This window comes from Lynx canadensis, chromosome B1, assembly GCF_007474595.2.
Source record: "Lynx canadensis isolate LIC74 chromosome B1, mLynCan4.pri.v2, whole genome shotgun sequence".
NCBI lineage: Eukaryota > Metazoa > Chordata > Mammalia > Carnivora > Felidae > Lynx > Lynx canadensis.
This window is the reverse complement of record NC_044306.2, coordinates 199,437,372-199,464,446: the sequence shown is the minus strand read 5'-3', so window position 1 is coordinate 199,464,446 and position 27,075 is coordinate 199,437,372. Positions and strand designations below refer to the sequence as shown.

Here is a 27,075-nt window from a genome sequence, read left to right as displayed (position 1 = left end):
TGCTAATGTTTAGGATGGAGTACCTACCCTGTGCCTCTTTCTCGACGAGTGAACCCTTGTTATTAGGAAAACCTCCCTAGCTCTCAGTGCAAACACCTCTCAGTCGCATTAGACAATAAAAAGCAGGGAGTTTTTTCCACTAGATCCTGTGCTTCTGGGTAATCCCAGCTCCCTGAACTAGGGCCCAGTGGGTGACTCCCTCCAGAGCAATGAGCAAAGCAGCCAATCGCTGCTGCAGGAAGCCAAGCCTGGCCAATCACAGACTTTGCCTTTCTGTCCTTGCTTGCTGGTGATTGGCTGGGCAATTGCATCGCATTGTTGGACTGACCAATGACTCCTTGGGCAGAAACTCAGTGTGAATGGCAGTCTTTCAATGCTGCGTTACTTACAAAGTTTCCTGAACTGTAGGACCAGTTGGGGATGAGAATTAGAGGTTCACTTGCCACCTTCTTCTCAGAGGCCCACACCTGGAGTTCCCTTTCCTGTCTGCACTCACTCTGGCTATGGAAGCTGGATCATGGACGTCTCTAGCCCTACCGAGGAGGAGTCCTTTGCAAGACTTCGTCTCCATCTGACACTGCGTACGGGGCCAGCCATTATCTTTCTCCTCGAGTCCCTTAAATAGAAACTTCTTCTCTGCCTTCATCGTTTTATACTCACTCTTCCCCGAAGGGAGGACGACTGGTTTTCTTTGATTGAGGAGGTGGAGAATCTGCTATTCCCTGGCTAGAGTTTTCTGACTGGGTTAAGTGTATGGGTTTAAAGCTGTGAGCGTTTTGTCAAAGAACGATGGCACCAGATGGAGTTAAGTAGGCGAGGAAAATGTTACTCAAGACGATTGCAATAGGGGTTGATGATACTAAACAGGGGAGAAAGATCAGCTCCCGTGCAAGAGGGCGCAGCTGGGGACTTGTAGCCAACAGGCAAGGTGAGGGGTCTATGGATGGAATCTGCTAAGGGCCTCTGGTTAGGCGTCAAGGGTCGGGGAAAGAGGAGCCTGATTGCATGTCAGAGGTTGGGGTATTCTCCCTAAACTGGCTTAGCAGGACTCTTGCTAAAACTGGGGTCAGCAGGCCAAGGACAAGACTTAGTCAAGGAGAGGCTCAGGGGTGCCTGGGAGGCTCAGTCAGTTGAGAGTCTGACTTGATTTTGGCTCAGGTCATGATCTCATGGTTTATGGGACTGAGCCCCATATAGGGCTCTGGGCTGATAGCACTGAGCCTGCTTGGGATTCTCTCTCTCTTTCTCTCTCTCTCTCTCTCTCTGTGCACCCCCCCCCCAAAATAAATAAATAAACTTAAAAAAAAAATGAAGAGGCTCAGAGGAGCCTGACTGAAGTTTCGTCAAGGAGGGAATCCTTATCAGCATCACTGTTTTCTCTCCGCCTGAGGAATTGATCTGCCACACGACCTACACACTCCCTGTTCCTGTGTGTGTGAATGCCTTGGCCCCATGCGTATGTGGTGGAGGAGGTATGAGTGTGTGTGTGTGGTGGGGGGGCGGGCAGTGAAAAGCCTGTAGGCCTTGGTGTGTATGTATGTTCAACTCAGAGGTTCAGTATCAGGAAACATGCCTAAGGTATTTTCTTGAATACAGCTTCAGTCAGTATCAGGGAGGATATTTAATCTCCCCTCCAGGGTGGCTGTCCCGCATTTCATTCCCACTAGTGATGTATGGAGCGCCCTTTGCTCCATGTTCTTGCCAATGTTCATTCTTTCACTCTGTCTCTCAATTGTTCAGATCGGGTACTTCCTGTGATTTGTCAGTATGTTCACCGATCCTTTCCTCTGCCGTCTCCATTCTGTCACTGATGATGTCAGGTGAGGTTTAATTTTCAGTTACTGCATCGTTCAGTTCTAAAGGTGTGAGTTTTAGAAATGGTTTTGATTGCTTTGCTGAGAATGTCTATCTTTCCATTCATTTCCAGAGTGTATCCCCGTACTCCATGGAGCATGACTATAATACTTTACCGTAGTTATTAACATCTAGGTCCTCTGAGGTTGGCCTATGTTGATTGCTCTTTCCCTTGAGAGTTATTGAGGCATTCCTGGTTTTCACAGAACTTTGAACTGTGTTTTGGACATTTTGAATACTATCATATGAGGGTCTATGTCCTATTAAAACTTTTGAACATTTTTTTTTTAAAGCAATTAGTCTGATTATGTGCAGATGGCAACTTCTGACCCACATTCTGTGGACCATGTTTCTGGTTTCTGGTTGGTTTTCAAAGGCTTTTCAGTGTAATTTGGGCCCACCTTGAGTCCGTTACCCAGGAGCCACCGAAGTCTTACACTTCAGTCCCTAAATTTCTGCTACATTGCTTCCAGAAAGTTTCATGCATGCAGAGCTCAGGGGGTGAGCCCAGGACTTCAATACAGATTTTGGGTGTCCCTGTGTTTAGCTGTGTCCTCACTGTGATTTCCTGTTGTCACTTCTCCTGGTGATTTGGCTACAAATCCAAGGTTTTAGCCTCCCCATTGTGTCACACATTCACAACTGGGTTTTCATCTGGGGCAAAACACTGATAGAAAAAACGAGAAAAAAAATTACAACATTCCCTTACCTTCCCCAATCCACAGTGGCCCATCTTGCCAGTTCCTGTCATCGGAGAGAAGGATTTCTCTTAGATTTTAGATGTGGCTCCCATTCTTTGTGGCCATCACTGCTGCCACTGCCCTGGGTGTTCAGCTTCATGACTGTGTTACAGCAAATACTCGGCACCCAGGAAGAGACAAGAGACACACACTCGGGGAATCAGAAAAGACTGTTTATGTCACATCGGCACCAGCCCAGCAGAGTCACCTCCAAAGGCCAAGCCCTGAGTCCTGGTGCTGGCCTTCTTTTAAGCCTGGCTAGCTTCCAGGTACTTGGCAACATTCTACTGGCTGCACAGGGGGCACCATCGGTTGTGCTTCGTGGGCAGTTGGCTGGTGCAAGACGCAAGCAAGATTATAGAGGCCAAAAGCAGGCAAGGGGAGTATCTGGCCTCGGACATCTGGCGGGCCCTTTTTTATCTGCTTTTGCTGGCTTTCCTTCTCAACTGGAACTTGCCTCAGTGCACCCCCTACATTCTTTCCCCAGAGGGTCACCCCTACTGTTCCTCTGGCCAGACAGGGAGGGTTTTTTCCTCTTGAGGCTTTTTCCATTGGCCCTGCTGTGTGGCTCTGGGCACTGGTCTCTCCTGGAGTGCAAGTCAGGAGATACAGGAGGGAAAAAAAATGCAGAAAACTCACCTCCATAGAGGTTGTCCTGTGTGTTCTGATGGCTTTCCTCAATTTGCCTGCTATCATTTATCTTTCCGGTATTTGTGCTAGGTGTTCTGCCCAGAGGTCTTGGTTATAATCGGTGAGAGAAACAGAGTGTGCTTATTTCATCGTAGCCAGACCCAGAGGCTGGAAGAGTGACTTTTCTTTCAGTGAATCTGAGAAGAGGAGAGGTCAGCCCTCGTGGCTTGGAAATGGGAGGATAAAGTAAAACAGTAAGACTGGGACCTAATCCCTAATCCTTGGGCAGAAGCTGGGGCGAGGGGTCTGTTAATTTTGAGCAGTGATTCCTTTAGGGAATCCATATCCATGATTGGATATGGGTGGGGGGAGGGTGCCATAAGTGGTTAGAACCTCTCAGAAAGCAAAGAGCCTGTGCAGCAAGGCTCATGGGAATGTCTGTCTGTCTGACTCACCACTTCCCATTATTTTTGGCAGTGGAAGAACAACTCCGTACATGAGGAGGTCACTGCAGTGGATGTTAGAGTATGATCAAAAGGCTTGGGAATGGACATGCTGTGTTTGATTTAATATCAAGTGGAAAAAATAGGAGATAAGAGATAAGACAGTTTGTACATTGTGTTTTATGTATTCTGTGACTATAACGGTGTAGGTAATAGGCCAGAGATGGACAGAGATGTATGAAAATTAACGTGACCATGGTAGGGAACCTAAAGCATGTGAGATTATGGGTGTCTTAGTGGTTTTTTTTTCAAGCTTTTACTTGGTGTTGTTCTGCTGACTTTTCCAATGTGGGAACATGTAGGAGAGTTCCTGGCCTGTTGCCTGATGGTTGTGCGGTTTTCCCATCTCATTGCTGTCATTTATTTGGGAAGGGCTTTCCTGATTGTCACTTCCCACTGACCCCTGATTAGGTGGTCCTGTGTCCTGTTCCTGTATCCCTGTGTCTCCCCTCCTCCGGGTCCTGAGGTGACACTTGGCCATTAATGCTTCTTTGATTTTCAATCTTCTGTGGTAGGCATGAGCAAATGCGGGTAAGGGCAGTATATTCTCCTGCTCACTGATGTGTCCTCGATGCCTTCCTAGTGCCCAGACCAGGCTAGGTACCTCCTCTCCAGAAGCTAAATACTCAGGTCTACAAATGAAAGACGACACTCCACAGCTAAGATATCTTTTTGCACTTTATTTGGCTTTTATGTTCTTATGTTCTCAGGCACCTTTTTGCACCCACATATCACTTTCTCTCCATATCGACACCCACCGTCCAAATCTTTCAGCCAAACCAAAGCTGGGTAGTATGGTGCATTGCGTTGGAAGCCAACCAAAGGAGAAGCCCAGTGATAGAAGAGTATTCGGTAGGAAAGGAAATTCAGAACTCAGGTTTTGGCGAAGGCTGGCCTTGCCAGGAATGGTCAGGAAAGCCTGAGGGATTGTGGCTGAAAGGGTCTCAGGGGCATTGCCATGTCCAGAGCCCTTCCTCTCTGGCCCACTCCTACTGTGACATACTAAATTCAAGCACACACGTGCTAATTGACGTGCACTTTCATTTATATATGGGCATTCTGAACTTGTTTCAGTCTGCACGCAAGTACAGGGAATCGCCCAATCCACAGGGCCGGCATTTTCACAGCAGGCTGCAAACTGATCCAACCCAAACAGCCCTAGCACATAGGGCTGGAAGAGTCCTCACGCATATCTGCTCCAAAGCACTCCTCCCACAAGTGACACTTAGATTTCCGCAACAGCAGTCAAGACAAGCAATCACCCAACCTTCTCTTGAGCACTTTGCGTAATGTTGAACTCACCGTCTGTGATTAATTTAATGTGTCAACTTGCCTGGGTCTTGGGGGGCTTCAGATATTTGGTTAAACATCATTTTGGACATGCCCGCGAGGGTACCTCCAGACAAGATTAGCATTTGAATTGGTGGACTGTGTAAAGCAGACTGCTGTCCCCGATGTGGGTGGGCCTCAGCCAGTCTGTCGAGGGCCGGAATAGAACACAAAGGGGCAGAGGAAAGGAGAATTTGCCCTCACACTTACACTGGTCTTCTGCCCTGTCTTTCCACCAAGCCTTGGTTTCACCTCAGAATCATTCTTAATATTGTTTTTTTCAGTTGAGCAGAACTCAATCCGCAGTCACTGCCCCAGCTAGTGGAAAGTTACTTCTCCCACGTTTTGAACCTCTTTATGTCTTCTGAGACACGTCTGATGCTCTGAGGTGAAGACAGTCTCATGGATGGAAGCCTTGAGCCCTGTGGGACACAGCCTGGATGATGGTGGGTTCGTATCAGCTTCTGGAGCCAGAGACCCACAAGGCCAAGCCAAAGACTGGTAACAGGCGCTTGTTAGGACGTAAGAGAGTCTTTCTTTTTTTTTTTTTTTAATTTTTTTTTCAACGTTTATTTATTTTTGGGACAGAGAGAGACAGAGCATGAACGGGGGAGGGGCAGAGAGAGAGACACAGAATCGGAAACAGGCTCCAGGCTCTGAGCCGTCAGCCCAGAGCCTGACGCGGGGCTTGAACTCACGGACCGCGAGATCGTGACCTGGCTGAAGTCGGACGCTTAACCGACTGCGCCACCCAGGCGCCCCCGTAAGAGAGTCTTTCCACTGAAGTCTGAAAACCGTCATCTAGGACCAAAGCCAAGGGTCCCTTGGGGTTTCGGGATCCGGGTTGAGGGCAGCTCAAGGCTGCTTATGGCACATCTGGCACCAGGACCTTGGTCTGTGCTTTTCGGCCCACTGCCATCTCTGGTCAGACTATATGGTTTTCCGGTGAGAAAGCCTTCAGATGCTATTTCCCCAATTTCATGTCGAAACCATGGGCTAAGTCATGAAGAGGACAGGCCATTGATCCATAAGAAAAATGAGGGGTCCACCTTCCAGAGAGTTTGGAGATAAGCTATGAATGAAACCCAAATGGTTGTGACATTAGATTAGCAAAGGTTTATTTTTAAATACTTAATAATATTAACCGTGTAGGGAAACCTCTGGTTTCCTGAAATGGTGAGACTATCCGTCTAGACAATCCCATTTTTGACATAATTGTCCAGCGTGGAGGCGGAGTCTTGCTCGGGCCTTCTGGCCACCTTATTGTCGCTCACAGATGAGTCCGTGTTCTCCTCCGGAGGGTAGGCCTTGTTCCTTTTGGCAAATGCCTGGCTGATTTCTACATGGGTTCTGTTTTTTGTCTCAGGCAGGACAAAATAGAAATAGATAGCACCTGTGAGGCAGATCGCAGCAAAAACCAGGAAACAGTAGGTGTCCAGACTTTTCTGTGGGAAGGAGAGACAAGGAACATCAAGGAGACAATCACAAATCTGGCTGTGAAACCATCTCTCAACAGATTTTTAAAATTTTTTTTTAAGTGTTTATTTCTGAGAGAGAGAGCACAAGCTGTGGAGGGGCAGAGAGAGAGGGAGACTCAGAACCCAAAGCAGGCGCCAGGCGCTGAGCTGTCAGCACAGAGCCCGACACAGGGCTCGAACTCACGAACCATGAGATCATGACCTGAGTTGAAGTGGGACGCTCAACCGACTGAGCCAGCCAGGTGCCCCTCTCAACGGATTTTTATGGCTCCCCATCCCTATATCAATATTCCTGGATGGCATACCAGGCCTGTGACATAGGCTCTATAGGCGAATGGTGCCTTAAGAAGCATTTGCAGGAGACATTCTCATATGAGCCATGAACACATCAGCTTCAAACCCCGGGACCCATGAAGAAATGCCAGTCTTCTGTTTTCTTTTTTGAAAACTAGGCATATAGAAACTAGTCATCATGAAAGCAACATGTCATAGTTGCTGAAAGTTATTTTAAGTTCATATTTGCACACCTTAAATGAGGGTGCCTGAGGCTGGAGCCTACCACGTGAAGCCTGAAAGTCACCCGTGACAGCTCTGTCCCCTCAGCTGTCATGCGGGACCCATGCACTGAGTCCCAGCTGGATTTCTTCCTCAAACAGGTCCCTGGTGTCGCCTCCCCTGGCGTCCCCACTCCTGAAGTCCAGCCTGGGGGGCACCTGGGGCCATATGGGACCACCAGACTCTGCTCTTGTGGGAAGGCAGCCACAGATGAAGATACATAAATGGACGTGCGTGGCTGTGCTCCAGTAGAATTTCCTTACAGAACAATAAACCCTGTGGTGGGCAGGACTTCGTCAAACCCGGCCACACCCAAGGGACAATTGCCTCTCGCCTTCTTCACCCACGTCCCCCATCCATGTGGCCTCTTCCCCATCTCTTCCCTGCAATGCAGCCCAGGGAGTCTTGCAAAAATGTATCTTGGTCATGCCAGCACCCTGCTTAAAACCTTGCAGCTGCCTCCCATCGCTCGTGGGACCCACTTCCTTGGCTCGCCCTGGCGTCACGAGGCCTCCTCTCTGTGCCTCTTCCGCGCGGGCTTTGACACTCCCGTCTCCCACCCTTCTTCCGCTGACTCGGGGTCCCTGCACTTGCTAATCCCTCTTCCCTACACTGTCCACCTCCTCAGCTCCTGTCTCTCTCCTTCTCCAAGCACGTGCCCTGTCCCAGGCCAGGACCCTGTATTATCATCTCTCCTGGTTCTGTCCTCCTTCCCTGGACGTTGATGGTAACCGCATGGTTAGTAGTGTGGCTGCTTGATGAATGACTGTCTGCTGCTGGGCTGTCCGCTCCAGGAGGCAGCAGCTCCGTGAGCAAAAATGTCTGGTTTTGCTCATCGCTGTGGCCCAGTGCTCAGGCCAGTGCGTGGGCAATGGTAGGTGCTCAGCGGATAATTTATGGAGTGAACAAATCAATCGATCTGTCACTCAGATTTCAATCAGAGAAATCAATCTGTCTCATAAGTTTCCCTGTTGCTGTGGACTTATGTGGCCCCCAAATTCGTATGTTGAATCCCTAACCCTCAACGTGACTATATTTGGAGATGGGACTTTTGGGAGGTAATTAAGGTGACATGAGGTCATAAGGGTGGGGTCCTAATCCCACAGGATGAGTGGCCTTAGAAGAAGGGGGAGAAAGAGAGCTCTCTTTCCCTCCATGAGCACACAGAGGAAAAACCATGGGAGGCCATAGGGAGAAGGCAGCCGTCCGTGAGGCAGGAAGGGAGCCCTCACCAGAAACTGAGACAGACAGAGGTCCCGAGGTGCCCACCTGGAAAAGCAGATCTTTGGATGACATTGCCCTGGGCCCTAATCCTACAATTCCCATCTCTTTCAAAATGAAAGCTCTTTAAATATCTGCCTGCCCCTTTGTAGTTCTCTTTTCTGAGGCACTTCTACAGAACAGGCACACTGCAAGAGGACCTCGGGCCCCTCAGAAAACCCATTTTGCTAGCCCACCTTGCCGGGGCTGTGTGCCATCAGGAGGCTGGAAGCCAGAAGCTGGAAACAGGCTCCAGGGCCCAATTTACAATGGGGTTGCTCCTGCAAGGACCAGACCGGACCAGCCAGACCAGTCGGAGCCACGTGGGCCCGGGCCCTGGCCTTCGTCGCCTTTCCCCTCATCGTGATGCTCAAAATCACACCTGGGGTGGAGATTTAACATGAAAATAAGGTGTTGTGGGGCGCCTGGGTGGCGCAGTTGGTTAAGCGTCCGACTTCAGCCAGGTCACGATCTCGCGGTCCGTGAGTTCGAGCCCCGCGTCGGGCTCTGGGCTGATGGCTCGGAGCCTGGAGCCTGTTTCCGATTCTGTGTCTCCCTCTCTCTCTGCCCCTCCCCCGTTCGTGCTCTGTCTCTCTCTGTCCCAAAAATAAATAAACGTTGAAAAAAAAAAAAAAAAAGAAAATAAGGTGTTGTGTCAGCTGCACCTGTGCGTCCTGGCTCCTACGTGCTTGTGCGTGCTCAGAAGGCACCCCTTTCCCGCCTCGGCCCCTCAACACCTTCCCCGGCCGTTGTCTGGGACGCAGCCTGGTGTCCCTCCTCCTAAGGCTGCCTCCCTCAGCCCGGGTGTGAACTTGCAATACTCACACCCTCCTTGCCCCTTTCTACCCACGAGAGTCAAAGAGCCTGAGGTCGGTAACAAGACCGGATCAGCTGGCACCTGGGCCTTGTGCTTGCAGGCTCCAGAACGGTGACAAAATGGGTTTCTGTCGTCTAAGTGCCCGGGTCTGTGGTGTTTTGCGATGGCGGCCCGAGCTGACCAAAATACCACTGGCCCTGACATCCTATCGTTTTACGACTGGGAATAATTAGAAAACCTAGGTCTCTGCTTTGAAATGAAGCCCGTTTAATTGAAGCTTGTACAAATTCAAATATTTTCATTGCTCCTGGGAATGGTAAGTCAAGAAGAAAGGATTTTATTTATTGAAACAATTTTTGTGTTTGAGAGAGAGGACACGCACAAGTGGGGGAGGGGCAGAGGGAAAGAGAGAGAGAGAAGCTCAAGCAGGTTCCGTGCTGAGCGACGGGGCTCGATCCGTGGCCCTGGGATCATGACCTGAGCTGAAATCAAGAGTCGGACGCTCAACTGACTGAGCCACCCAGGTGCTCCAAGAAGAAAGGATATTTTAAATGACTAGTCAGTCTTTGCAACAGCCGTGTCAGCAGGACCACTGGCTCCTGCTGGGGACATGAGCTGGCCCCTGCCCGCAGCCGAGGGACGCTGCTGATATTAATACTGGCATCAGAACTGAGCCTCGTTCGTTGAGGATTCTGGCGCGACCCCTTGAGCCGAGACCTTTGCACTCAGGGAATGAAGCGTCTTGCCCAAGGCCTCCCGTTTGGTTGGCCTGAGGCTGCGGGTCTGCAGCCTTAACCGCCTTGCAAACTGGCTCCTGGTGGCCAGGCACACCCCGTCCCTCCAGGACCAGCTTCCTAAGCCACAGCTGGCCGATGCGCGTGGTAAGCTGTCTGAGCCTCTCGTGTCTGAAAACGCCTTTTCCCCTCTCTCATACGGGAAGGTACAGACTTCTGATTTCAAAGTAGTTTCCTCTCAAGCATTTGAAGACAGTGTTCCTTGCCCAACGGTAGTGGAATCTTGCTCAGGAGGAGGAGGATGTCCCCTGATTGTCATTTCTTTTCAGGTGATCTGAGTTTTCCCTATGGAACTTGGAGGGTTTTCTTTTTAACCCCAGTACTTTTTTTAACGTTTATTTATTTATTTTGAGAGAGACAGAGAGCATGAGCAGGGCAGGGGCAGAGAGAGGACAGAGGATCTCAAGCAGGCTCCCTGCTGTCAGCGCAGAACCCCAGGTGGGGCTCGATCTCACGAACCGTGAGATCAGGACCTGAGCTGAAATCCAGAGTTAGATGCTTAACCCGACTGAGCCCCCAGGCTTAATAAGAGTATGTTGACTGAGTGGATAAAGGAATGAAATCTGAGCACTTTCACGGACAAGCATGAAGGGACAAAGGTGGTCCAGGTTAGATTGTCACGACGGGACCAAAATAGAATCCTTCTGCCCAGTGTCCACCGCGACCCGTGGGATGCTGGCTCACAGGTGATTCATACCAAGCTCCTGGGCGAGTCAGTGCTGGGCTGTCACTTAAGAACCGATGGGGAGTCAAGTGCCTTCCACCTGTACCTCCAGCTCTGCGGAGAGCTTAACAAGTGGCCGGAAGGCAGCAGGGATCTTAGTGATATCTTACGCCTCTGCTGTGCGTGGTAGCTCCCAAGCCGCTGTCATATGTACCCTTCGGGTCTTGTTGGAGTTGCTGCCTGACGGCATTTCAGCTCCACGTGCCCAGCCGGAAGCCACATTTAAGGACCCTGTGGACGCCCCCGGCTTGCCCTTCCCTCCCTGGCAAGCCCGCTCTTCCCCACTGGTTCTCAGACACACGCTGCTATATTCCCTGGGCCAAGATGGACACCAGACTCACCTCTGACTGCTTCCCCGCTCTCTGCCTGTCTCTGCTACTAAGTCCTGATGACTTTACCCTGAAACATCCTTTTTCTTTTTTGTAAAAATACACACTTTTTTTTTTATCCAGAGAGAATTTACATAAAGTAACTTGCGCAGATCTGAAGTGTAGAGTTCAACAAGGCTGGATAAAAGTACTCTCCTGTGTAACTAACACCTACGTCAAGACGCAGAACATTTCCACCACTCCAGAAAGTTCTTTGTGCCATTTTCTAGTCAGTGCCTCCTGTCTCCCAGCCACCTCCCTGCCGTCCCCAACACATAGAGTCAACCACCGTTCTGTTGTCTGTCACTGTACCCTCCATTTTTCCTGCCCCTGTCCCGGGCCACCAGGCAGCCAAGGAGTTCTTTTAAAGTCACAAAATGAGGGGCGCCTGGGTGGCTAAGTCAGTTGAGCATCTGACTTCGGCTCAGGTTCACGATCTCACAGTTGGTGGGTTTGAGCCCCATGTCGGGCTCTGTGCTGACAGTCCAGAGCCTGGAGCCTGCTTTGGATTCTGTGTCTCCCTCTTTCTCTGCCCCTCCCCTGCTCACACTCTGTCTCTCTCTCTCTCAAATATTAATAAACATTAAAAAAAATTTAAAGTCACAAAATGGTTCTGTCTTAAAACCATGCATTGGCTTCCTAGAGTCCTTTGGAAAAACCCCAAATCCCTATCACGCCCTCAGTACCTGGGCAGATCCAGCCTCCACCCCTCTCCCCTCCCTTACAACTACCTGTGATGCCCTACATCCCTCAGCTGCCTGCTCTGGGCCTGCGCAGGGCCTCTGCCAGCCGCTTCCTGCTCCCCACCACCCTCGCCCCCACTGACTCCCTCAGCCTCAGCTTGAAAGGTCCCTGCACTGGTCAGCCCAGTTAGGCCCCACTTTACCCCCTTCCATGAAGCCCAAACCTACACCTGGTCCCACAAGGATCATGTCTATTTTCTCTGAAATGTTAGGGCAGGATTGTGCCCCAATGTCGGTGCCAGTGGAGAAGGAGCAAGTGAAAGGTTGTCTCCTCCTCCCTCTAGACCCAAGGATATCAGCTGGAGCCTCCAGAGACGCGAGGGGGCAGTTTTATTTGCTTTCAGATCCCACGATCCTGGGTCCGCATCAGCTTCCTCCTCACGCCGAATAGGCATTTGGGATATGACCCGATAATTTTCAAGTTGAAAAGAACCATTTTCCCGCTTCCAGATTTTACTGAACTCAAATGAAATTTTATAACTCCTGTGGAGTCAAGCAGGTGTACAATTGCAGGCAGTCTTCTCCAAACCAGAAAATGCTGGTGCCGACGGCAGAGGCTGCTTGGTCTGCAGGCTTTTATAACCAACGGCCCAAGGGACACACCGATGCTGACCGTAGCAGAGGCCCAAGGAAAAGGCAGCCTTTGGCTAAGGACATGGAAACAGAGAGTGATACTAATGCCCCCACGGGTCAAGGCAGCCCATGCCATCAGCCCATATCTAGAACACTCTGCAGGAAGGGGCGGGGTGGGTGGCAGAGAAGGGGGAAGAGGGAAGAAGGCAACAAGCCATCCTGGACGGCTCAGCGAGTTCGGGGCAGTGTAAGCTTCCAGCGCTCATCATGAATTGCTCTGTCTTTCTTTTCTCCTCTTCCCAAGTGACCCTAGGACCACACGGCAGGAAGCAACCTTTATGGTACTAATAATGAGCACGATGGCAACTGGTCCTGACTGTCCACGGGCAGACACTGTGCTCAAGACCTGACTTCACCTCTGATTGTTTCGGGAGCCCTGCTGCAAAACTGGGGCAATTCTTTCGTTGCATGGACATAAAAATGACGGCAATCAAAGTTGGACAGATTTGACCGGCATGGGCTTCACCTAACTGCTGACGGGCATGGTCAGGATTCAAGTCACGGTCGGGATTCAAGGTCAGGCCGTCTGACCTCAAAGTCCGTACGGTCTTTCCAGTGTCTCATTTATGTCTAAGGTAGTGCCAGGCAAATCAGGGCAATAGGAACAACAGATAGCTACGGCAGCCACCGCTCACCAGGCTGGTCTGTACTGGAGATGGTCCTGACGTCTGCCTCAGGCCGGGAGTCCCCAGACACAGAGCCTGACTCTGGGGTGTCAGTGCAAGTGACCCAGGGGGCATGGGTAGGGGAGGGATTGAGCTGGGGGTATGTGACCAAGTATCTCGGGCTGCTCAGAACCAAGTGGTTCTCCGGGAGGTGAGACTTACGGGGGCAGTCCTGTTGTGGGTTGGATTGTGTCCCCCAAAAGGTATGGTGAAATCCTCACCCCCGGGGCCTGTGAATGTGGTGCTGTTTGGAAACTGTCTTTGCAGAGGTAATCAAGTTAAGGTGAGGTCATACGACACCACGGTGGGCCTCCAATCCGATCACTGGTGTCCTTACAGAAAGAGGCCTGGAGACACACATGAAGGAGGAAGGCCCCGTGCCCAGGGAGGCAGAGACTGGGGTAATTAATGCAGCTACAAGCCGAGGAGCGCTGAAAACCTCCAGCAGCTCGGAGAAGGCACGGGACACGCCCTTCCCTCACAGCTTTCAGGAGGAAGCAGCCCTCCTCGCCTCCTGACTGTGTGCTTCTAGCTTCTGGAACCGCGCGAGAATAAATTTCTATAGTCACAAACTGCTAAGTCTGTGGTACTTGGTGATGGCCGCTCTGGAACCCGAGATAGGAGGGGACGTGTCCAGCTGGAACTCAGTGCTTCTTGGGCCTCTGGGAGACACGGAGCACACAGCAGAGTCGCCCCCACACAGACAAGGAGGGGGAAGCTGAGTATTCACCCACACCCTCGCTGGCTGTGGGCCGCCCCCACCGTCTGCCTGCTCCTTCCACAGGCTAAGAGCGAGCCCCACGTGGGGGGTAGGGGCGGGATGACGACAGGATTCTCAGAGTTGTTTGCGGAGGAGAAGGTCAGGGTGAGTGGGTGTGGGCGGGGCCCCAGCAGCAGCTGTCCCACAACCGTAGCTCACGAGTCCTCATCCCAGCCAAAGGAGGTGACGACATCACTCTGGCCAGGTACTGTGGGCACTTCCCTTGTGTGAGCTCACTCAGCCCTCCTGTGACCCATGGGGTCCATTCGTAGACGGGGAGGTCAGGGCGGGCCAGTGATCCCAGCCCCGGCGGCCCCCAGTGCCTGCTCTGAACCTCTACACGCTCTGTGCTCCGTTGGTGAATGAGAGTGAGGGATTTCCCATTTTAGAGATGGGGAAACTGAGGCTTGGAGCAGTCAAGGACCTAGCCCAGGGCCCCCCTGCTTAATACGTGTGGCAGTGAAGTTCTGGGCCACGTCGCTGTCTGAGGCCGTGCGGACTCTGATGTTTGCTTTCTGGGGTAGCTCCTTGCAGGTCCCTGCTCGGCAGCTGGGATATATTTACCACTGACATGTTTTGGGAAACATGAAAAACTCAAGATGTCTTGAAAAACCGCACTTGGGGCTGGTATGAGCTGCACTGTGTCTACGGCCAGGATTCACAGAAGTCCTAACCCCCCGCACCTCAGAATGTGGCGGTTTGTGTAGGTAGGGTCTTTAAAGAGGGGATCAAGCTATAGTGAAGTTGGATGGTGGGCCCTGACCCAATGTGCCGGGTGTCCTTAGAAGAGGAGACTGGAACACAGACACACACACAGAGGGACGGCCACGTGAAGACACGAAGACAAGATGGCCATCCACACACCAAGGAGAGAGGCCTCAGACGCCATCAACATTGCCAAGATCTTATCTTGGACTTCCAGCTTCCAGAACTGTCTGTTGTTTAAGCCCCCGACCCTGTCTGGTTGCGGCAGCCAGGCAGACTAAGACAGATACTCCTGTGGCTGCGACGGTTTCCGGAAGGGTGGTGGGACAGAACTGGTCGTTTGTGGAGTCCGCAGCGGAGAAGGACCCACACGGGAGGGTTAGGGTGGTGGGGGGTGCGAACCTGAACGTGTAAGTCCTGCATTTGTCTAGTGTAGTCATCATGGCCAACAGCAGCCCCAGGGCCCGGCCTCTGCCCTGGCAAGCTCCTGTCCTCCTTGCCTTCCCTGTCCCGGGTCAGGGGGCCCAGCTTTCACAGAATCTAAATGTGGTCACCTGGCCAGGGTCTCCATCAGGGTGACCACAAAGGCCGTTCACCTTGAGTCAATGCTCACGCCTTGCACGTTTCCTGCATGGTACCCCAAACCTAGAGACCCTGGAGACACCCTGGCTGGTAGGAGCTCTGCTTCCAGAGCATAAAGAGCATTAAAAATACCCACGGGCATAAGGAAATGCTCATAATATCATGGCATTTGAGAAAAGCAAAAGAACAAAAAATTGGTTCCAATTTTTATAAATATGAAAAATTACATATATTTGGAAGAAAGGAAGGAAACAGTGCCATTAACCCATTAACATGCCTGGTTTCACCGCTTTACAGTTTCTACAGTGAGCCTGAATCATTTATAATTAGAATCCCCTCATAACTTTACAGGAAACAAGAAAGGAGGAGGAGGAGAAGGGAAGGAAGGGGGAAGGGGGAGGAGGAGGAATAAACAGAAGGAAAAGAAGGAGAGGAAGAGGAAAAGGAAGATGAACAACTCTGTCAGTGACTGTCCCCAACAGAGAACTAGCCCTTGTGTTCTGCCCTCTTAGACGGACTCACTCAGTGGCCCTCAAACACTGGCTGAGTGAATGAACCCTACAAGGGCTGTGTTAGGAATCCTGAGAAAATGTACGTAAACCATCTGGTCTGGTGCTTGGCACAGAAAAAGCAGCAAGATGCCCAGTGAAATGTTGATACTATGGGAATAATTCATTAATTTGATGTGTTGCTACAGTGCCCCAAGGGGCAAGGCGAGGGGCTGATACGTCCTCAGCCTCTCTGCTGCCCTCCCTTGCCTGGTGGTGAGTTATAATTACTGTGTGTCAGCTTAATTACTAGTGATCCCCTCCTTTTCCTTCTGTCGCCCCTTCCAGCTCCACTCCGCCCCCAGGAACAGGCTGAGTTCACACACTACTCTCCTGACCTACCCTTGCTGCTGGGCTGTGCAATGTTCGTCTCTTGTTTGTATTTGTTTCTTCCCTTCTTAGCCTCAGTGCTGCTCTCATTCCTCTGCCCTGCTGTGCCCTTCTCCCACCTCTGGACAAACTCCTGTGTGAGTGATAAATGTTCTTGAGCTGACCTGTCCTTCTCTACCCCCATCCTCTATCTTTCCATCAGTCTGTATGTCTATTGTCTATCGAGGTATCAATCTATCCCTCTTTAAAAAATTTTTTTTTCAAGTTATTCATTTTTGAGAGTGAGAGAGACAGAGTGTGAGCAGGGGGGAGGCAGAGAGAAAGGGAGACATGGAACCCGAAGCAGGCTCCAGATTCTGAGCTGCCAGCACAGAGCCCAACGTGGGGCTCGAAGTCACGGACCGCAAGATCATGACCTGAGCTGAAATCGGATGCTTAACCGACTGAGCCACCCAGGTGCCCCTCTATCATCTATCTCTAATCTCTCTTTATCTTTGTGCAATTCGTAGTGTTGTTATATGTGTGTTTACATAAATTTATGTAACTTACATAAATGGAATCTGGCTACAGCCTTCACTCTGCACTTGAGCTCTCTCAGCACCGGGTTTAGGTCTGTACACGACGCGGATAAAGATCTAGCTCACTGCTTCTCACTGCAGTGGAAATGTCATGTGCCTCTGCTAGCCCTGTATTGACGCTTTCCCGGAGGACGGTGCCCAGGTTACTTGTAACTCCTCATCACCATGGACAGCGCTACAGTTACTGTTCTTGGGCATCTACCCTACGGACCTTTGCAAAAATTTCCCTGGGATACATAATTAGGGGTGGAAATTGGGGTTAACAACTGGTTCCACTGGTGCACGAGCGTGTGCGCATTCCCGTGATGTCTTTGCCAACACTTGGTAATTCTCCAGATTCGTAATTTTGATAATTGGACAAATACCCACGTTTCTCCTTCTGTGAATTGTCCTTTCTCATTCTCTACTTACCTCCCCAGTGGGACTCCTGCCTTCACTGTTGACCTGCAGGACTTCCTTAGTATTCCAGCCATCAATCCCCTGCCTGAGCTGTTCCTCACAGGGCTGACGTCCTTCCTTTTGTTATCACCAAATCCGTCCCCTTTCTCTGCATTGTTTGTGCTTTTAGGGGTCTTGTCCTTCCCTGTCTGGGTCTCACAGATACCTTCCTACTTTGTCTTCTGTTTCATTTTTCGTTTTACTTTCCACATTTGGCTCTTGAATCCATCTGGAGTCATTTTGCACATCTTCTCTATTTATTCCCTGCCTTCTCTCTCTTCTTTTTTTAATTTTTTTTTTAAGTTTGAAAGTTCTTGCTTAACCAAAGGGCTCAACAGGTAAAATAAAAAAATATTTAGAAATTACTGATCTACAAAATACCCTCTCTATGAATAGGAAGGAAAGGAGGACTTGATATATTTTTAAGATTCTGCTGTGCTGAATTTCTGACTGTGAGGTTTGCATCACAGCCACGGACATCCTTCCCGGGGCCAGACGGATGATTGACCAGGACTTCCACTAATTGGGATGACCAAGAATGGGAAAGAGCTGCACTGAACTGTAAGGGTCAGGCTTTAGGAGGAAAGAAGTTCTGGCCGTCACATGGCCCTTCTCCTCTGAATAAAGTCTTCATGGTCCCCTCCTGAGGAGGCCAACAGTCTTGTTTAAAGTATAGAGATCTTGCAACAATGTGGGTGGAACTGGAGGGTATTATGCCAAGTGAAATCAGTCAGAGAAAGATAGATATCATATGTTCTCACTCATATGTGGAAGTTGAGAAACTTAACAGAAGACCACGGGGGAAGGGCAAGAAAAAAGATACAGAGTTACAAACAAAGAGGAAGGCAAACCATAAGAGACTTTTAAATACAGAGAAAAAACTGAGGGTTGATGGGGGTGGGGAGCTGGGAGGGGCGGCGGGGAAAATGGGAGATGGGCATTGAGGAGGGCACTAGTTGGGATGAGCACTGGGGGTTATATGTAAGGGACGAGTCACGGGAATCTACTCCCAGAGCCAAGAACACACAGTATACACTGTGTGTTAGCTAACGTGACGATAAATTATATTAAAAAAATTTGTTTTTAAATAAATGTGGTTTATTGGAGTAAAAGAAAATAAAAATAGATTGTAGAGATCTTTCTGGGACCAGTTCAGAGGCATCTGGGCTATGAGCACAACTCGGAAGGCTGTGCTGCTAGTCGGCTGACACTGGCTGTCACTGCAGGGGATGAAAAAACGAGGGTGTGTGAGCTACCCTGTCACCTGCTTAGCTGGCTGCCCAGTCAGGTGCTGCCTTGTGCGTGATCCCCTTCCCCCTCGGGGAAGTGGACCCACTCTCTTCCTGACTGATCCCTCCCCTGCCCATCGTCCTGGCCCAAGTGTGAGCACGGCTTCTCCTGCAGACGACAGGAAATCCCAGCCACCAGGCCTCCCTGCCTACAATATGCCCCCTCCAGTCCAGCCCCCACACAGCCAGAAGGGTCTTCTCGAAACACAAATCCAACTGCTCATCCCACTGCTACCTTAGTATCCTTCACTGTTTCCTCAGCACCCACATCAGGGGTCCTCACGCAGGGCTACGCATTAGGATCACGTAGGCAAATACTGATAATGCCGCCCCCTCCCCCACCGACTCAGCATCTCAATGATCCTACGCATCATCATTTATCTTAGACTCCCCCCAGGTGAACCTCGTGTGATTCCAGGGCTGCGCACCTGTCATCTAGATGATCAAGTGCAAATTCCCTAACAGAGTGTTCAAGTCCAGTAGGGTCAAGTATATGATCGAGTCCATATAGGAGCGTCCAGTCTGTCTCCTGTTCCTGGGCACTTCCAGGCTCTTTTGTAATCTGCCAGGAGCCCTGCCACCCCAGAACTGGCACCCCATGCTGCCTCCTGGGCGTCTCAGGATGATCAGTCGGGGGGGGGGGGCAGGAGGCAAGGACTCAGCACCACGCCTGGCTGGCTTCTGGGTAGCCCCCGATAAGTGACCAGGTTCTGCTTCCCAAACCCACCCCCACTTCCTGCGGTCAGCCGCACAACGGCCCCCAAAGACATCCAGGCCCCGATAACCTGGGAACGTTGTCTTACATGGCCAAAGGGAATTTGCAGATATGATTAAGATTCTGAGCTGGGCAGATGATCCTGGATCATCTAGGTGGACCCCACCTGCAATCGCAGTGTCCTTTTAAGAGGGACGCAGAGGCAGGTATGACATGGAAGGTGAAGGCCAAGGGACCGCTGTAGCAAGATGCTCCCCTGCTGGCTTTGCAGGTGGATGAAGGGCCCGGGAGCCAAGGGATGCAGCTGAGAAAGGCAAGGCGGCATCTCAGGGGCCTCCGGATAGAGCGTGGCCCTGCCCACAGCTTCACATTAGCCCAGGGAAACTGATCTAGACTTCTGGTCTCCAGAACTGCAGAGAAGACACTTGCTTGTTTTAAGCCTCCTCACCCCCACTTGTGGTATTTGTTACAGCGGCCCTAAGAGACACATACACACCTCATCCCTCAATTCTGGGGTTCCATCTTGCTGCCTGCAGCCCCCTCGGGCCCCCTCGAGGCCCACCTCCTCAAACTCATTGGCCAGCCTGCCCCTGTCATCTCTGCCACGGCCTGTTCCTGCTGTGACCGATCAAGCCTAATGCCTTCTAAGAATCCCAGGATGTAATCTCACAGTGGCCCAGTGAGCAGGTCCTGTGATTCCCCTCAATATGCACATGAGGAACAGAGGCCTGGAGAAACCCAGGAATCCGCCGCAGGCCACACAGCTTATGGGGAGCAGAGTGGGGACTTCAGCCCAGGCCCTCTGACTGTAAAAATCCTGAACCCTCAGCCGCAGTCTCCGTGTTTATCGAGTGCTACAAACAGAACTCCTAAAACGATCACTGTCCTCCCGGGCAGCAACAAAGGACGTATAACGTAACTGGCTCGGCCTCAGTCAGCACTGGAGAGGCACAGCCCTTGGCTGGGACTCTCGCTGGCGGGGAGCCCAGGACCACGCGGTGATGAGACAGGTCTGCCCTGCAGGCTGCACAGAACCTGGACGCGGGGAGACCTGGGTGCAGGATTTCTCTGGTCAGCAAGGGGAACGGGTGTGCTCACCCCAATCACTGGCTTCTCCCCAAGTCACTCTACACAAAATAATGCGCTTAAGGAATTTTATATGAACAGGGCCGTATTTAGAGCCCCTGGAAGCGTCATGTTCAAGGCTGGCTTAGCACTTCTCGCCCTCTGGATGGGAGAGGCCGGGCAAGATTTGTGACTCTCTCGGGGACGCTCTACAGCGAAGTGGTTAAGGATGCACAACCCGGGAGCTGCGTCAATCCCACTTCCGCTGTTGGTGAGCTGGGCCACCCTGGCTAAGTGACTTAACCTTTCTGTGTACTGGTTTCTCATCTGTGAAATGGGGCCATAATGGCACTCGCCTCACGGAGCACTTGTGGGATTGAGTGGATTACGACGTGCAAGTGCCTGGAATAGAACCAGGTGCATGGTCATCGCTCAATCGATGTTGGCTATGTTGTCAGTCTTGGTGGGTTTCCCACTGGATTAGTTTCCTGTGCCAGATGCAACAAATTACCAAAAGTTTGGTGGCTTAAAAGAACAGAAATGTGTTCTCTCATAGTTCTGGAGGCCAGAAGCCCCAAATCAGTATCACTGGGCTGAAATCATTTCCTCTGGAGGCTCTCGGGGAGAATCTGCTCCCCATCTCCCTCAGCTCCGGGAGCCGCTGGCGCTCCTTGCTTGTGGTCTCATCACTCCAATCTGCCTCTGTGGTCACGTTTCATACGCTTCTTCTGTGTTGAATGTCCTTCTCAAAGGCACCCCTGAGATGCCGCTGGGCCCACCCCAGGATCATCTCCCTGTCTCAACATCCTTAACTCAAGTCACTTCTAGGGAGGCAGCTTTTCCATACAGGATAACATTACAGGTTCCAGGGAGTAGGATCTGGTATCTTTGGGGGCTGTTACCCACCACACCTGTGTTTATAGCCCTAGCTCCCTTCTGATTCGCACCAGGGTCGGGCTGGAAACTGCCTGCCGAAACCAGGAGACTTTGGCTTGTGTCCCGAACCTGCCTGTTAACAGCTGAATGACCGAGGACAAACCACAGAGGTGGCCCAGCGCCAGCCTCTCCCCACGGGAGACGGCACTCCATAAGCTATACACGTGGGAGGGGTGAAGGGACAATCCCATGAGTATCCCCTCCCCCGCTGTTGCTTCCAGGGAACCCAGCCCACGGCAGTGTGGTATCTCGTGTTAGTCACACAGCAAACCTGTGGACTATCACAGATCTGAGACCTGAGGAGGGAGGGGATCTAGGGGATGCCCTGTTACGGGGGCTTGACACAGGGTCACGGTTTTAGGGTTCTTTGTGGCTTGACTACGAGGCGCCTCCACTTTTGTCACCCCCACCACGCGAGCCAGGTCTGTGGCAGGTGAGCGGGAGTTCCCACGGCCGATGCCAGGGTGAGGGGGACGCTCGTTACTGATGGGTGGCCACCCCCAGCAAAGGCAACCCTGCCGCCCAAGGAAGAGGGGAGTCTATCCATCAAGGCTGGAGGCAGCAGTGTGGCAAGGCTATGTCCACAGTTCTTATGCCAGACATACAGCTCAGCGTTTAACCTGGAGTCAAGTCCTCGTTTATATCTGGACCCCAAAGTTTGAACTTGGTATCTAGGGTCTCTCGTGATCGGGGTCAAACCTTCCTGCCCAGCCCTTCTCCAATAACACCCCTTCTACATCCCCCGATACCCCCCGCTTCAGCTCCTTAGGACCACTTGGTACCTCAGAACACAGGACTTGTTTCCACGGCTCTGAGCCTCGGCTCCTGCCGTGGACTCTGCCTGGAAGGCCCTTCTCCTCTGCCACCACGGATCTAACTGCCACTTACGCTCCAAAGCTGAGCTCGTGCCCCTCCTGTGAGACGCCTCCCCGGGCAGACTCCTGCCGTGGGAATGACCGCCCCCCCTCGTGAGAGCCGCTGCAAGTTTGTGCACTCTGTGGGCACAGGCTCCGCTCTGCCTGGCGGGACCACCCCCGGGTCCACATCTGCCTCCTCTCCCACAGCTGACAGCCACCCCAGCTTAGAGCCCCCAGGTGCCGTGCAGGTCTTATCGGTGTGTCCCCACACCCCACCAGTGCTTGGCATTGTTGTAGGTACTCGGCAAGGGTTCGAGGAATGAGTGAGTGAGTGAGTGAGTGCATGAATGAGTGAATGAACATGTGCATTTTGAAATCTAAATGGTTTTTGGTGGGGTGACCCAGAGGGGCTAGACAGGGTTAGGTTTGAACGTTGGCCCTACTCTTTCGTAACAGTGTGATCATACACACCCAGTGTGTCTTGTGCCCTCGGGTGACACATGTCACCTCCCACTCAGCCATCGTTTGGTCATGGCCAGGCCTTGTGCCATGCGTCTCGATACAACACAGCTTAGTGTCTGGCCTGCAGCCACTGGTCGCCTTGTTCTGGAAAGACACAGACGTCCACACACTCATGGACCCGCCATCTTGGCCAGTACAAGGGGATGATGGGGTCACTCTCCTTCAGGGACCCTGAGAGCCCTGTTTCCAGACGGCTCCAAGTGAAGGTCTGGCGACTGCCTGGCAGAGATGTGGTAATGGCCCTGGCGTGTTCACTGAGGGCTCCCTTCCTTCCCCGTCACCCCTCAATTCCTCCTTCACGCAGTCCCTGGTAGCTCACATAGCCCGTCAGCTTTTCACGACCCTGCCGCACTGACCCAGCGGGCTGCTGCAGAGATGGCTCTCCTCCTTGGCTCCCCCAGACCGCCTACCCATGTCCCTTGTGTGGCTGTGGACATTTCCAGGCAAGGTCAAGGTCAGGTGGTCTCTGATGTGGGAGCCACACATCTCTCCAGCTCTAGCCCCAAAATGCCAAAGGCGATGACAAGATCTGAGCCCAACACCTCTCAGGGAACGGGTCAGAGACCTGCCTGCTGGGTCCTCCCCAGCCACTCGTCTTTCTGTGAAGCGCCCCCCGCCCCAACTCCTTTTTGCCTTGCCCCAAACCCGGAAACCTCAGCCCGTAAGGAATGGTGTCCACAACTCTCCTGTGACTCCTGTGCCCTTGACACGTCTGAGAGGAGACTGCTGCTCTGGATATTCTAAGACAGACATGCAGACTTGTGTCATTTCTGCAGGGGGGGGGGGGGGTCCTCAGCTCTGTGGGCGGGTGGCATCCTTCTTGGCCCTGAGTCCTTACCTGGGCCCTGGCCTTATTCCCCTGCTCTGGGCTGGGCTCTGAGTGGCCCTCGGGCTGACTTGCTCTGCAAAATGTGGCGCACGAGATCATACCGGTGGTGTGAACGGATGCATTTTTAATCACGGTGACAGCACGCTCGGGGAGGGGATCCTCTAACCACTGAAAGTCCTGGCTTATTTTGCCCTCAGCTGCTCTAGTCCATCACACAGGGTGACCCAGGATGAGCTGTGGCCCCAGAAACCTCTCAGGCTCCCGGGCGCCCAGCTGGAAGCGAGCCAGTTAGAATGAACGTGATCCCCTAAATTAGTGGTCAAGGCTATCAAAAACTGGGTTACGGTGAATGGAGTTTGACACACACCAAAGCCCTGTGGGTAGAGGAAGGGCACGTGGGGCTGACATCCATGGGTGGGACCATGTTCTTCCTCCCATTGGTACGGGACCTTCAAGTGTCCTGAGCCTGCTGAGTCTGACTTTCCTCCTCCAAGGGTGGGCAATGGCCGTCATTATGGAAGGACAGATTTCTGGCTCTTCCCCTCTGGACACGAGGCACTTTGCATTTCCCCTGGGGCGAACCGTGTGACTGAGGCTTTCACTCAAGGGCATTTGCATGGTGGCAGCCCGCGTCACTGCCGCGCGAGGCCTTAGCGGACAGGTGTGAGACCCGTCACCTGCAGGGGCTGTTGCTGCAGAGGGCAGAAGCCTGAGTCGGGAAGTTCTGGGGCAGGATCTCCAGTCCCCCCCCCCCCCCCGCTCCCCCAACGAACACCTAGCATGAACAAGACACGGTCCTGGGTGCTTTAAAGCCCCTGAGACTTGGGCACCGTTTCTTCCTGCAGCAAACCCAAACCATCCTGGCCGACATGTGGGGGCAATGAGACCTAGCGTGCCATGGCGTGACTGCGCGCGTGACCTGCTCTGTCGTGGTCGCTGTCCTCTCCTGCACCCCTTCCCTGACAAAAGTCACCCAGCTGAGTAGGCTGAACCAGCAGGTGCTTCAGGAACCCGGCACAAGCCTGGCCCGTACACACCGAGTCCCTGGCAGCGTCTCGAGGGACAGGCAGCACTATGTCTCTGCTGGGAGAAGCTGTGGACGGGTTATGATTCGCCAGACGAGTGACATGAAATAAAGGTCAGATGGATCCGATCAGTTGGAGACCCCTCTGAGGTGCGTGCCTGCGTGTGCACGTGTGTGCATGTGCGCATGTGCATATTTAAACGTAAATTAACTCCTCGGGCCCAGCTCGAACGCACTTGTAGGAAGGAATCCCCTGCCGTATAACCAAGGGCTCCTTCGTCCCCTTGCCTCACAGGCGAGGACGAGGGACTGGGCTCAAGTCCTGCTCTGTCATTTCCCAGGGGAGGACCTTGGGGAGTGGCCGCATCTCCCCGAGCTCTGGTCCACTGGTCCGCGTGAGGGAGACACGAAGGCACGACCTCCCGGCACCGACAGGGGTTGACTGGGGCCTGGCACCCAGCAAGTGCTCAGCAAACACCGGTGTTCCAGAAGCGCCTCTGTGCTGTTCGCTCACGAACCGTGGTGGGAAAATGAGGGGTCGTGTTTGGGGTTGGGGGGCTTTCACCGTCCCCCAACCCCAAACTGCTCGGAAGACAGTGGCCTAGTTCCCAGGCACAGAAAGCTTAGGGGTGGGCCAGGTGAAGCCTCTAGAGTTCTCCACTTACATTGCAGGGGTGGTGGGGGGGGGGTCCGTGTCGACAGAGAAGTGGTTTGAAGTTAATTTTCCCCATGATAATGAATATTTTACTGATCCCTGGCTCTGCTGGCTTTGACCCAAACAGGAAAAAGCCATTTCAGGTGCGAAGTCATTGAAAAGACAACTTGTTATGTTCTGGCCGCTCCGAGGACGGGAGGAAATGGGCGTGGGGCCCAGGGTGTCTCCCACGTCATGCACGCTTCAGAGGCAGGGTGCCTGTACCTCAGATGCAGTTGGCGATGCTTTAAAAGTCACACGGCGGGTCAGCCTCTCACCCAGACTAGTGAATCGCAGGCAGAGAATGCCCACAAGTAAGAGGCCCCGGGACAGAGGGACCAGGTTGGGTGGTGACTGCAGGACCTCGGGCTGACTGTTGTCTGTTCCCCGAGCCTCAGCCTCTCGGCAGTGAAGTGGATGACAGGAAACCCCAGCTCAGGGCTGTAGGAGTGGGCACAGAAGAAGCCGTGTGCAGGGGACCCGTAACCACGGATGCAGGTGTAACCATCATGCGGTGCTGTGGCCAGGCCTGTTGGCCTGGGACTCAGTCGAGCTTACAGCAGGGCCTCTGGGATGTGCTGGGCTTGGTGCTAGTCAATTAATAAGCAAAGTGTTAACCCCAGGGGAGGGGGTGAGGGTTGAAATGGTCCCTGAGAATGGATGGTGGTTCTTCCTCAGGGACATCTGATGGATTCTCACCTTCACTGATGGTATCACTTCTGTCATGGGCAGCAGGGAGCCCTGGAGGCATTAGAGCAGAGGAGCTGGACCCTCTTTGGCATGCAGCTGGGCCCCTGGTTCTGGGCAGAACACCTGTAAAGTCCTCGTCTTTTGTGCTCCTGCCCCCAGAGAACTCTCTGATCTCATTTCTTGCCTCTGCCATTATCGTTACTCACTCTGTTCCAGCTACACTGGCCTCTTTGCTGTTCCTTACACAGGCCAAGCATGGCCCTGCCTCAGGACCCTTGCACTTGCTGTTTCTCTGCCTAGATCTCTCCATTCCTGGGCTGCTTCACTTCACTCAGGTCTCTGCCCAGGTGTCACCTCCCTTGAGGTGTCGCCTCTAAAATACGAGGTGTCGCTGTCACGTGTAAAATAGCACATCTGTTTCTGCTGCTTCCCTTTCTGGCTCCAGGACCAACAAGCACAGGTTTTTGTGTCCACTCTATCCCCATCGCCTGAAACAGTGCCTGGTACAGAGTAGGGACTCAATAAATACGTGCTGAATAAACGAGCGAGTTGATCTACACAGAAAGAACTTGTATCCATTTCCCGAGTTAGCATTTCCCTGTCCGTCACGGTCACCCTTGGGACGGTGACCCCGTCAGCTTGGTTACGATGCCAATGAGGATGTCCGACGCATGGCACGTTGCAGCGTGCACTGTCACTGTTACCCGGACCTCGTCTAGCACCGTGACAAGCACATGCACAAAGGCAGGTCTGGGATTCTACCCTAGGCTTCCCTGCAGACCCTCAGCGACCGGAAGCCCACTCCCTCTGAGGCAGCCCTCGGCATCCCGGGCAGCTCCTGGAAGGTGCAGGAAGGAGAAAGCGAATTAAGGGTTTGAGCCAAGGTGCGTTTCTGCCGTCCTTAGGCCGAGAGCGTGAGTGGCCTCTGCTCTGTGGATCAGCCCTCAGGGTGCCGAGTCAGAGGGCATCCCATGGGCAGGAGACCCCTCGGCGGTCATACCTGGATGAACGGGAAGAGGAGCCCCACGGCGAAGTTGGAGAGCCAGTTGACGGTGCCCGCGATGATGAAAGCAGCCGGCCGCTGGGGCTGCTGGAAGAACTCGCCGGTCAGGATGAACGGGATGCCCCCTGTGGTGGCAGAGCAAGGGCGCACGATTAATCACCACGACAAGGTGACAAGGTCGGTCATGCGGCCGGCCTCCATCTCCATATGGCAGGGCGGCACCCTTTCCGTAAGAGCCGGCCCTGCCTGGGCGAGGGACAGCTTCGGGAATGCGTGCTGGAGTCAGCCCCTAACTCCTCAAAGTGTACGAACCGCCTCTCTGACCTGGCGCATCCCAGTGAGAGGCGACTGGTCCTGCTGGCTCTCCCAACGCCTTCTGAATCAAGCTGTAACCCGCCACAAAATGACTACAACAGA

The 27,075-nt window shown here is 52.6% G+C and overlaps 1 protein-coding gene across 3 annotated transcripts in view; it reads right to left on the bottom strand.

The window, feature by feature from the left end:
- Nucleotides 1-5,772: 5,772 nt before the first annotated feature.
- Nucleotides 5,773-27,075, bottom strand: part of SLC2A9 (solute carrier family 2 member 9) — a 256,488-nt gene continuing 235,185 nt past the window's right edge. For all 3 annotated transcript variants that reach the window (XM_030314204.1, XM_030314205.1, XM_030314203.1), the window contains 2 exons: nt 26,656-26,783; nt 5,773-6,501 (listed from right to left, as the gene is read on the bottom strand). In XM_030314204.1, coding sequence (XP_030170064.1) covers nt 6,247-6,501; nt 26,656-26,783 — 383 coding nt within the window. In that variant the 3' untranslated portion in view covers nt 5,773-6,246. The remainder of the gene's footprint in view (nt 6,502-26,655; nt 26,784-27,075) is intronic.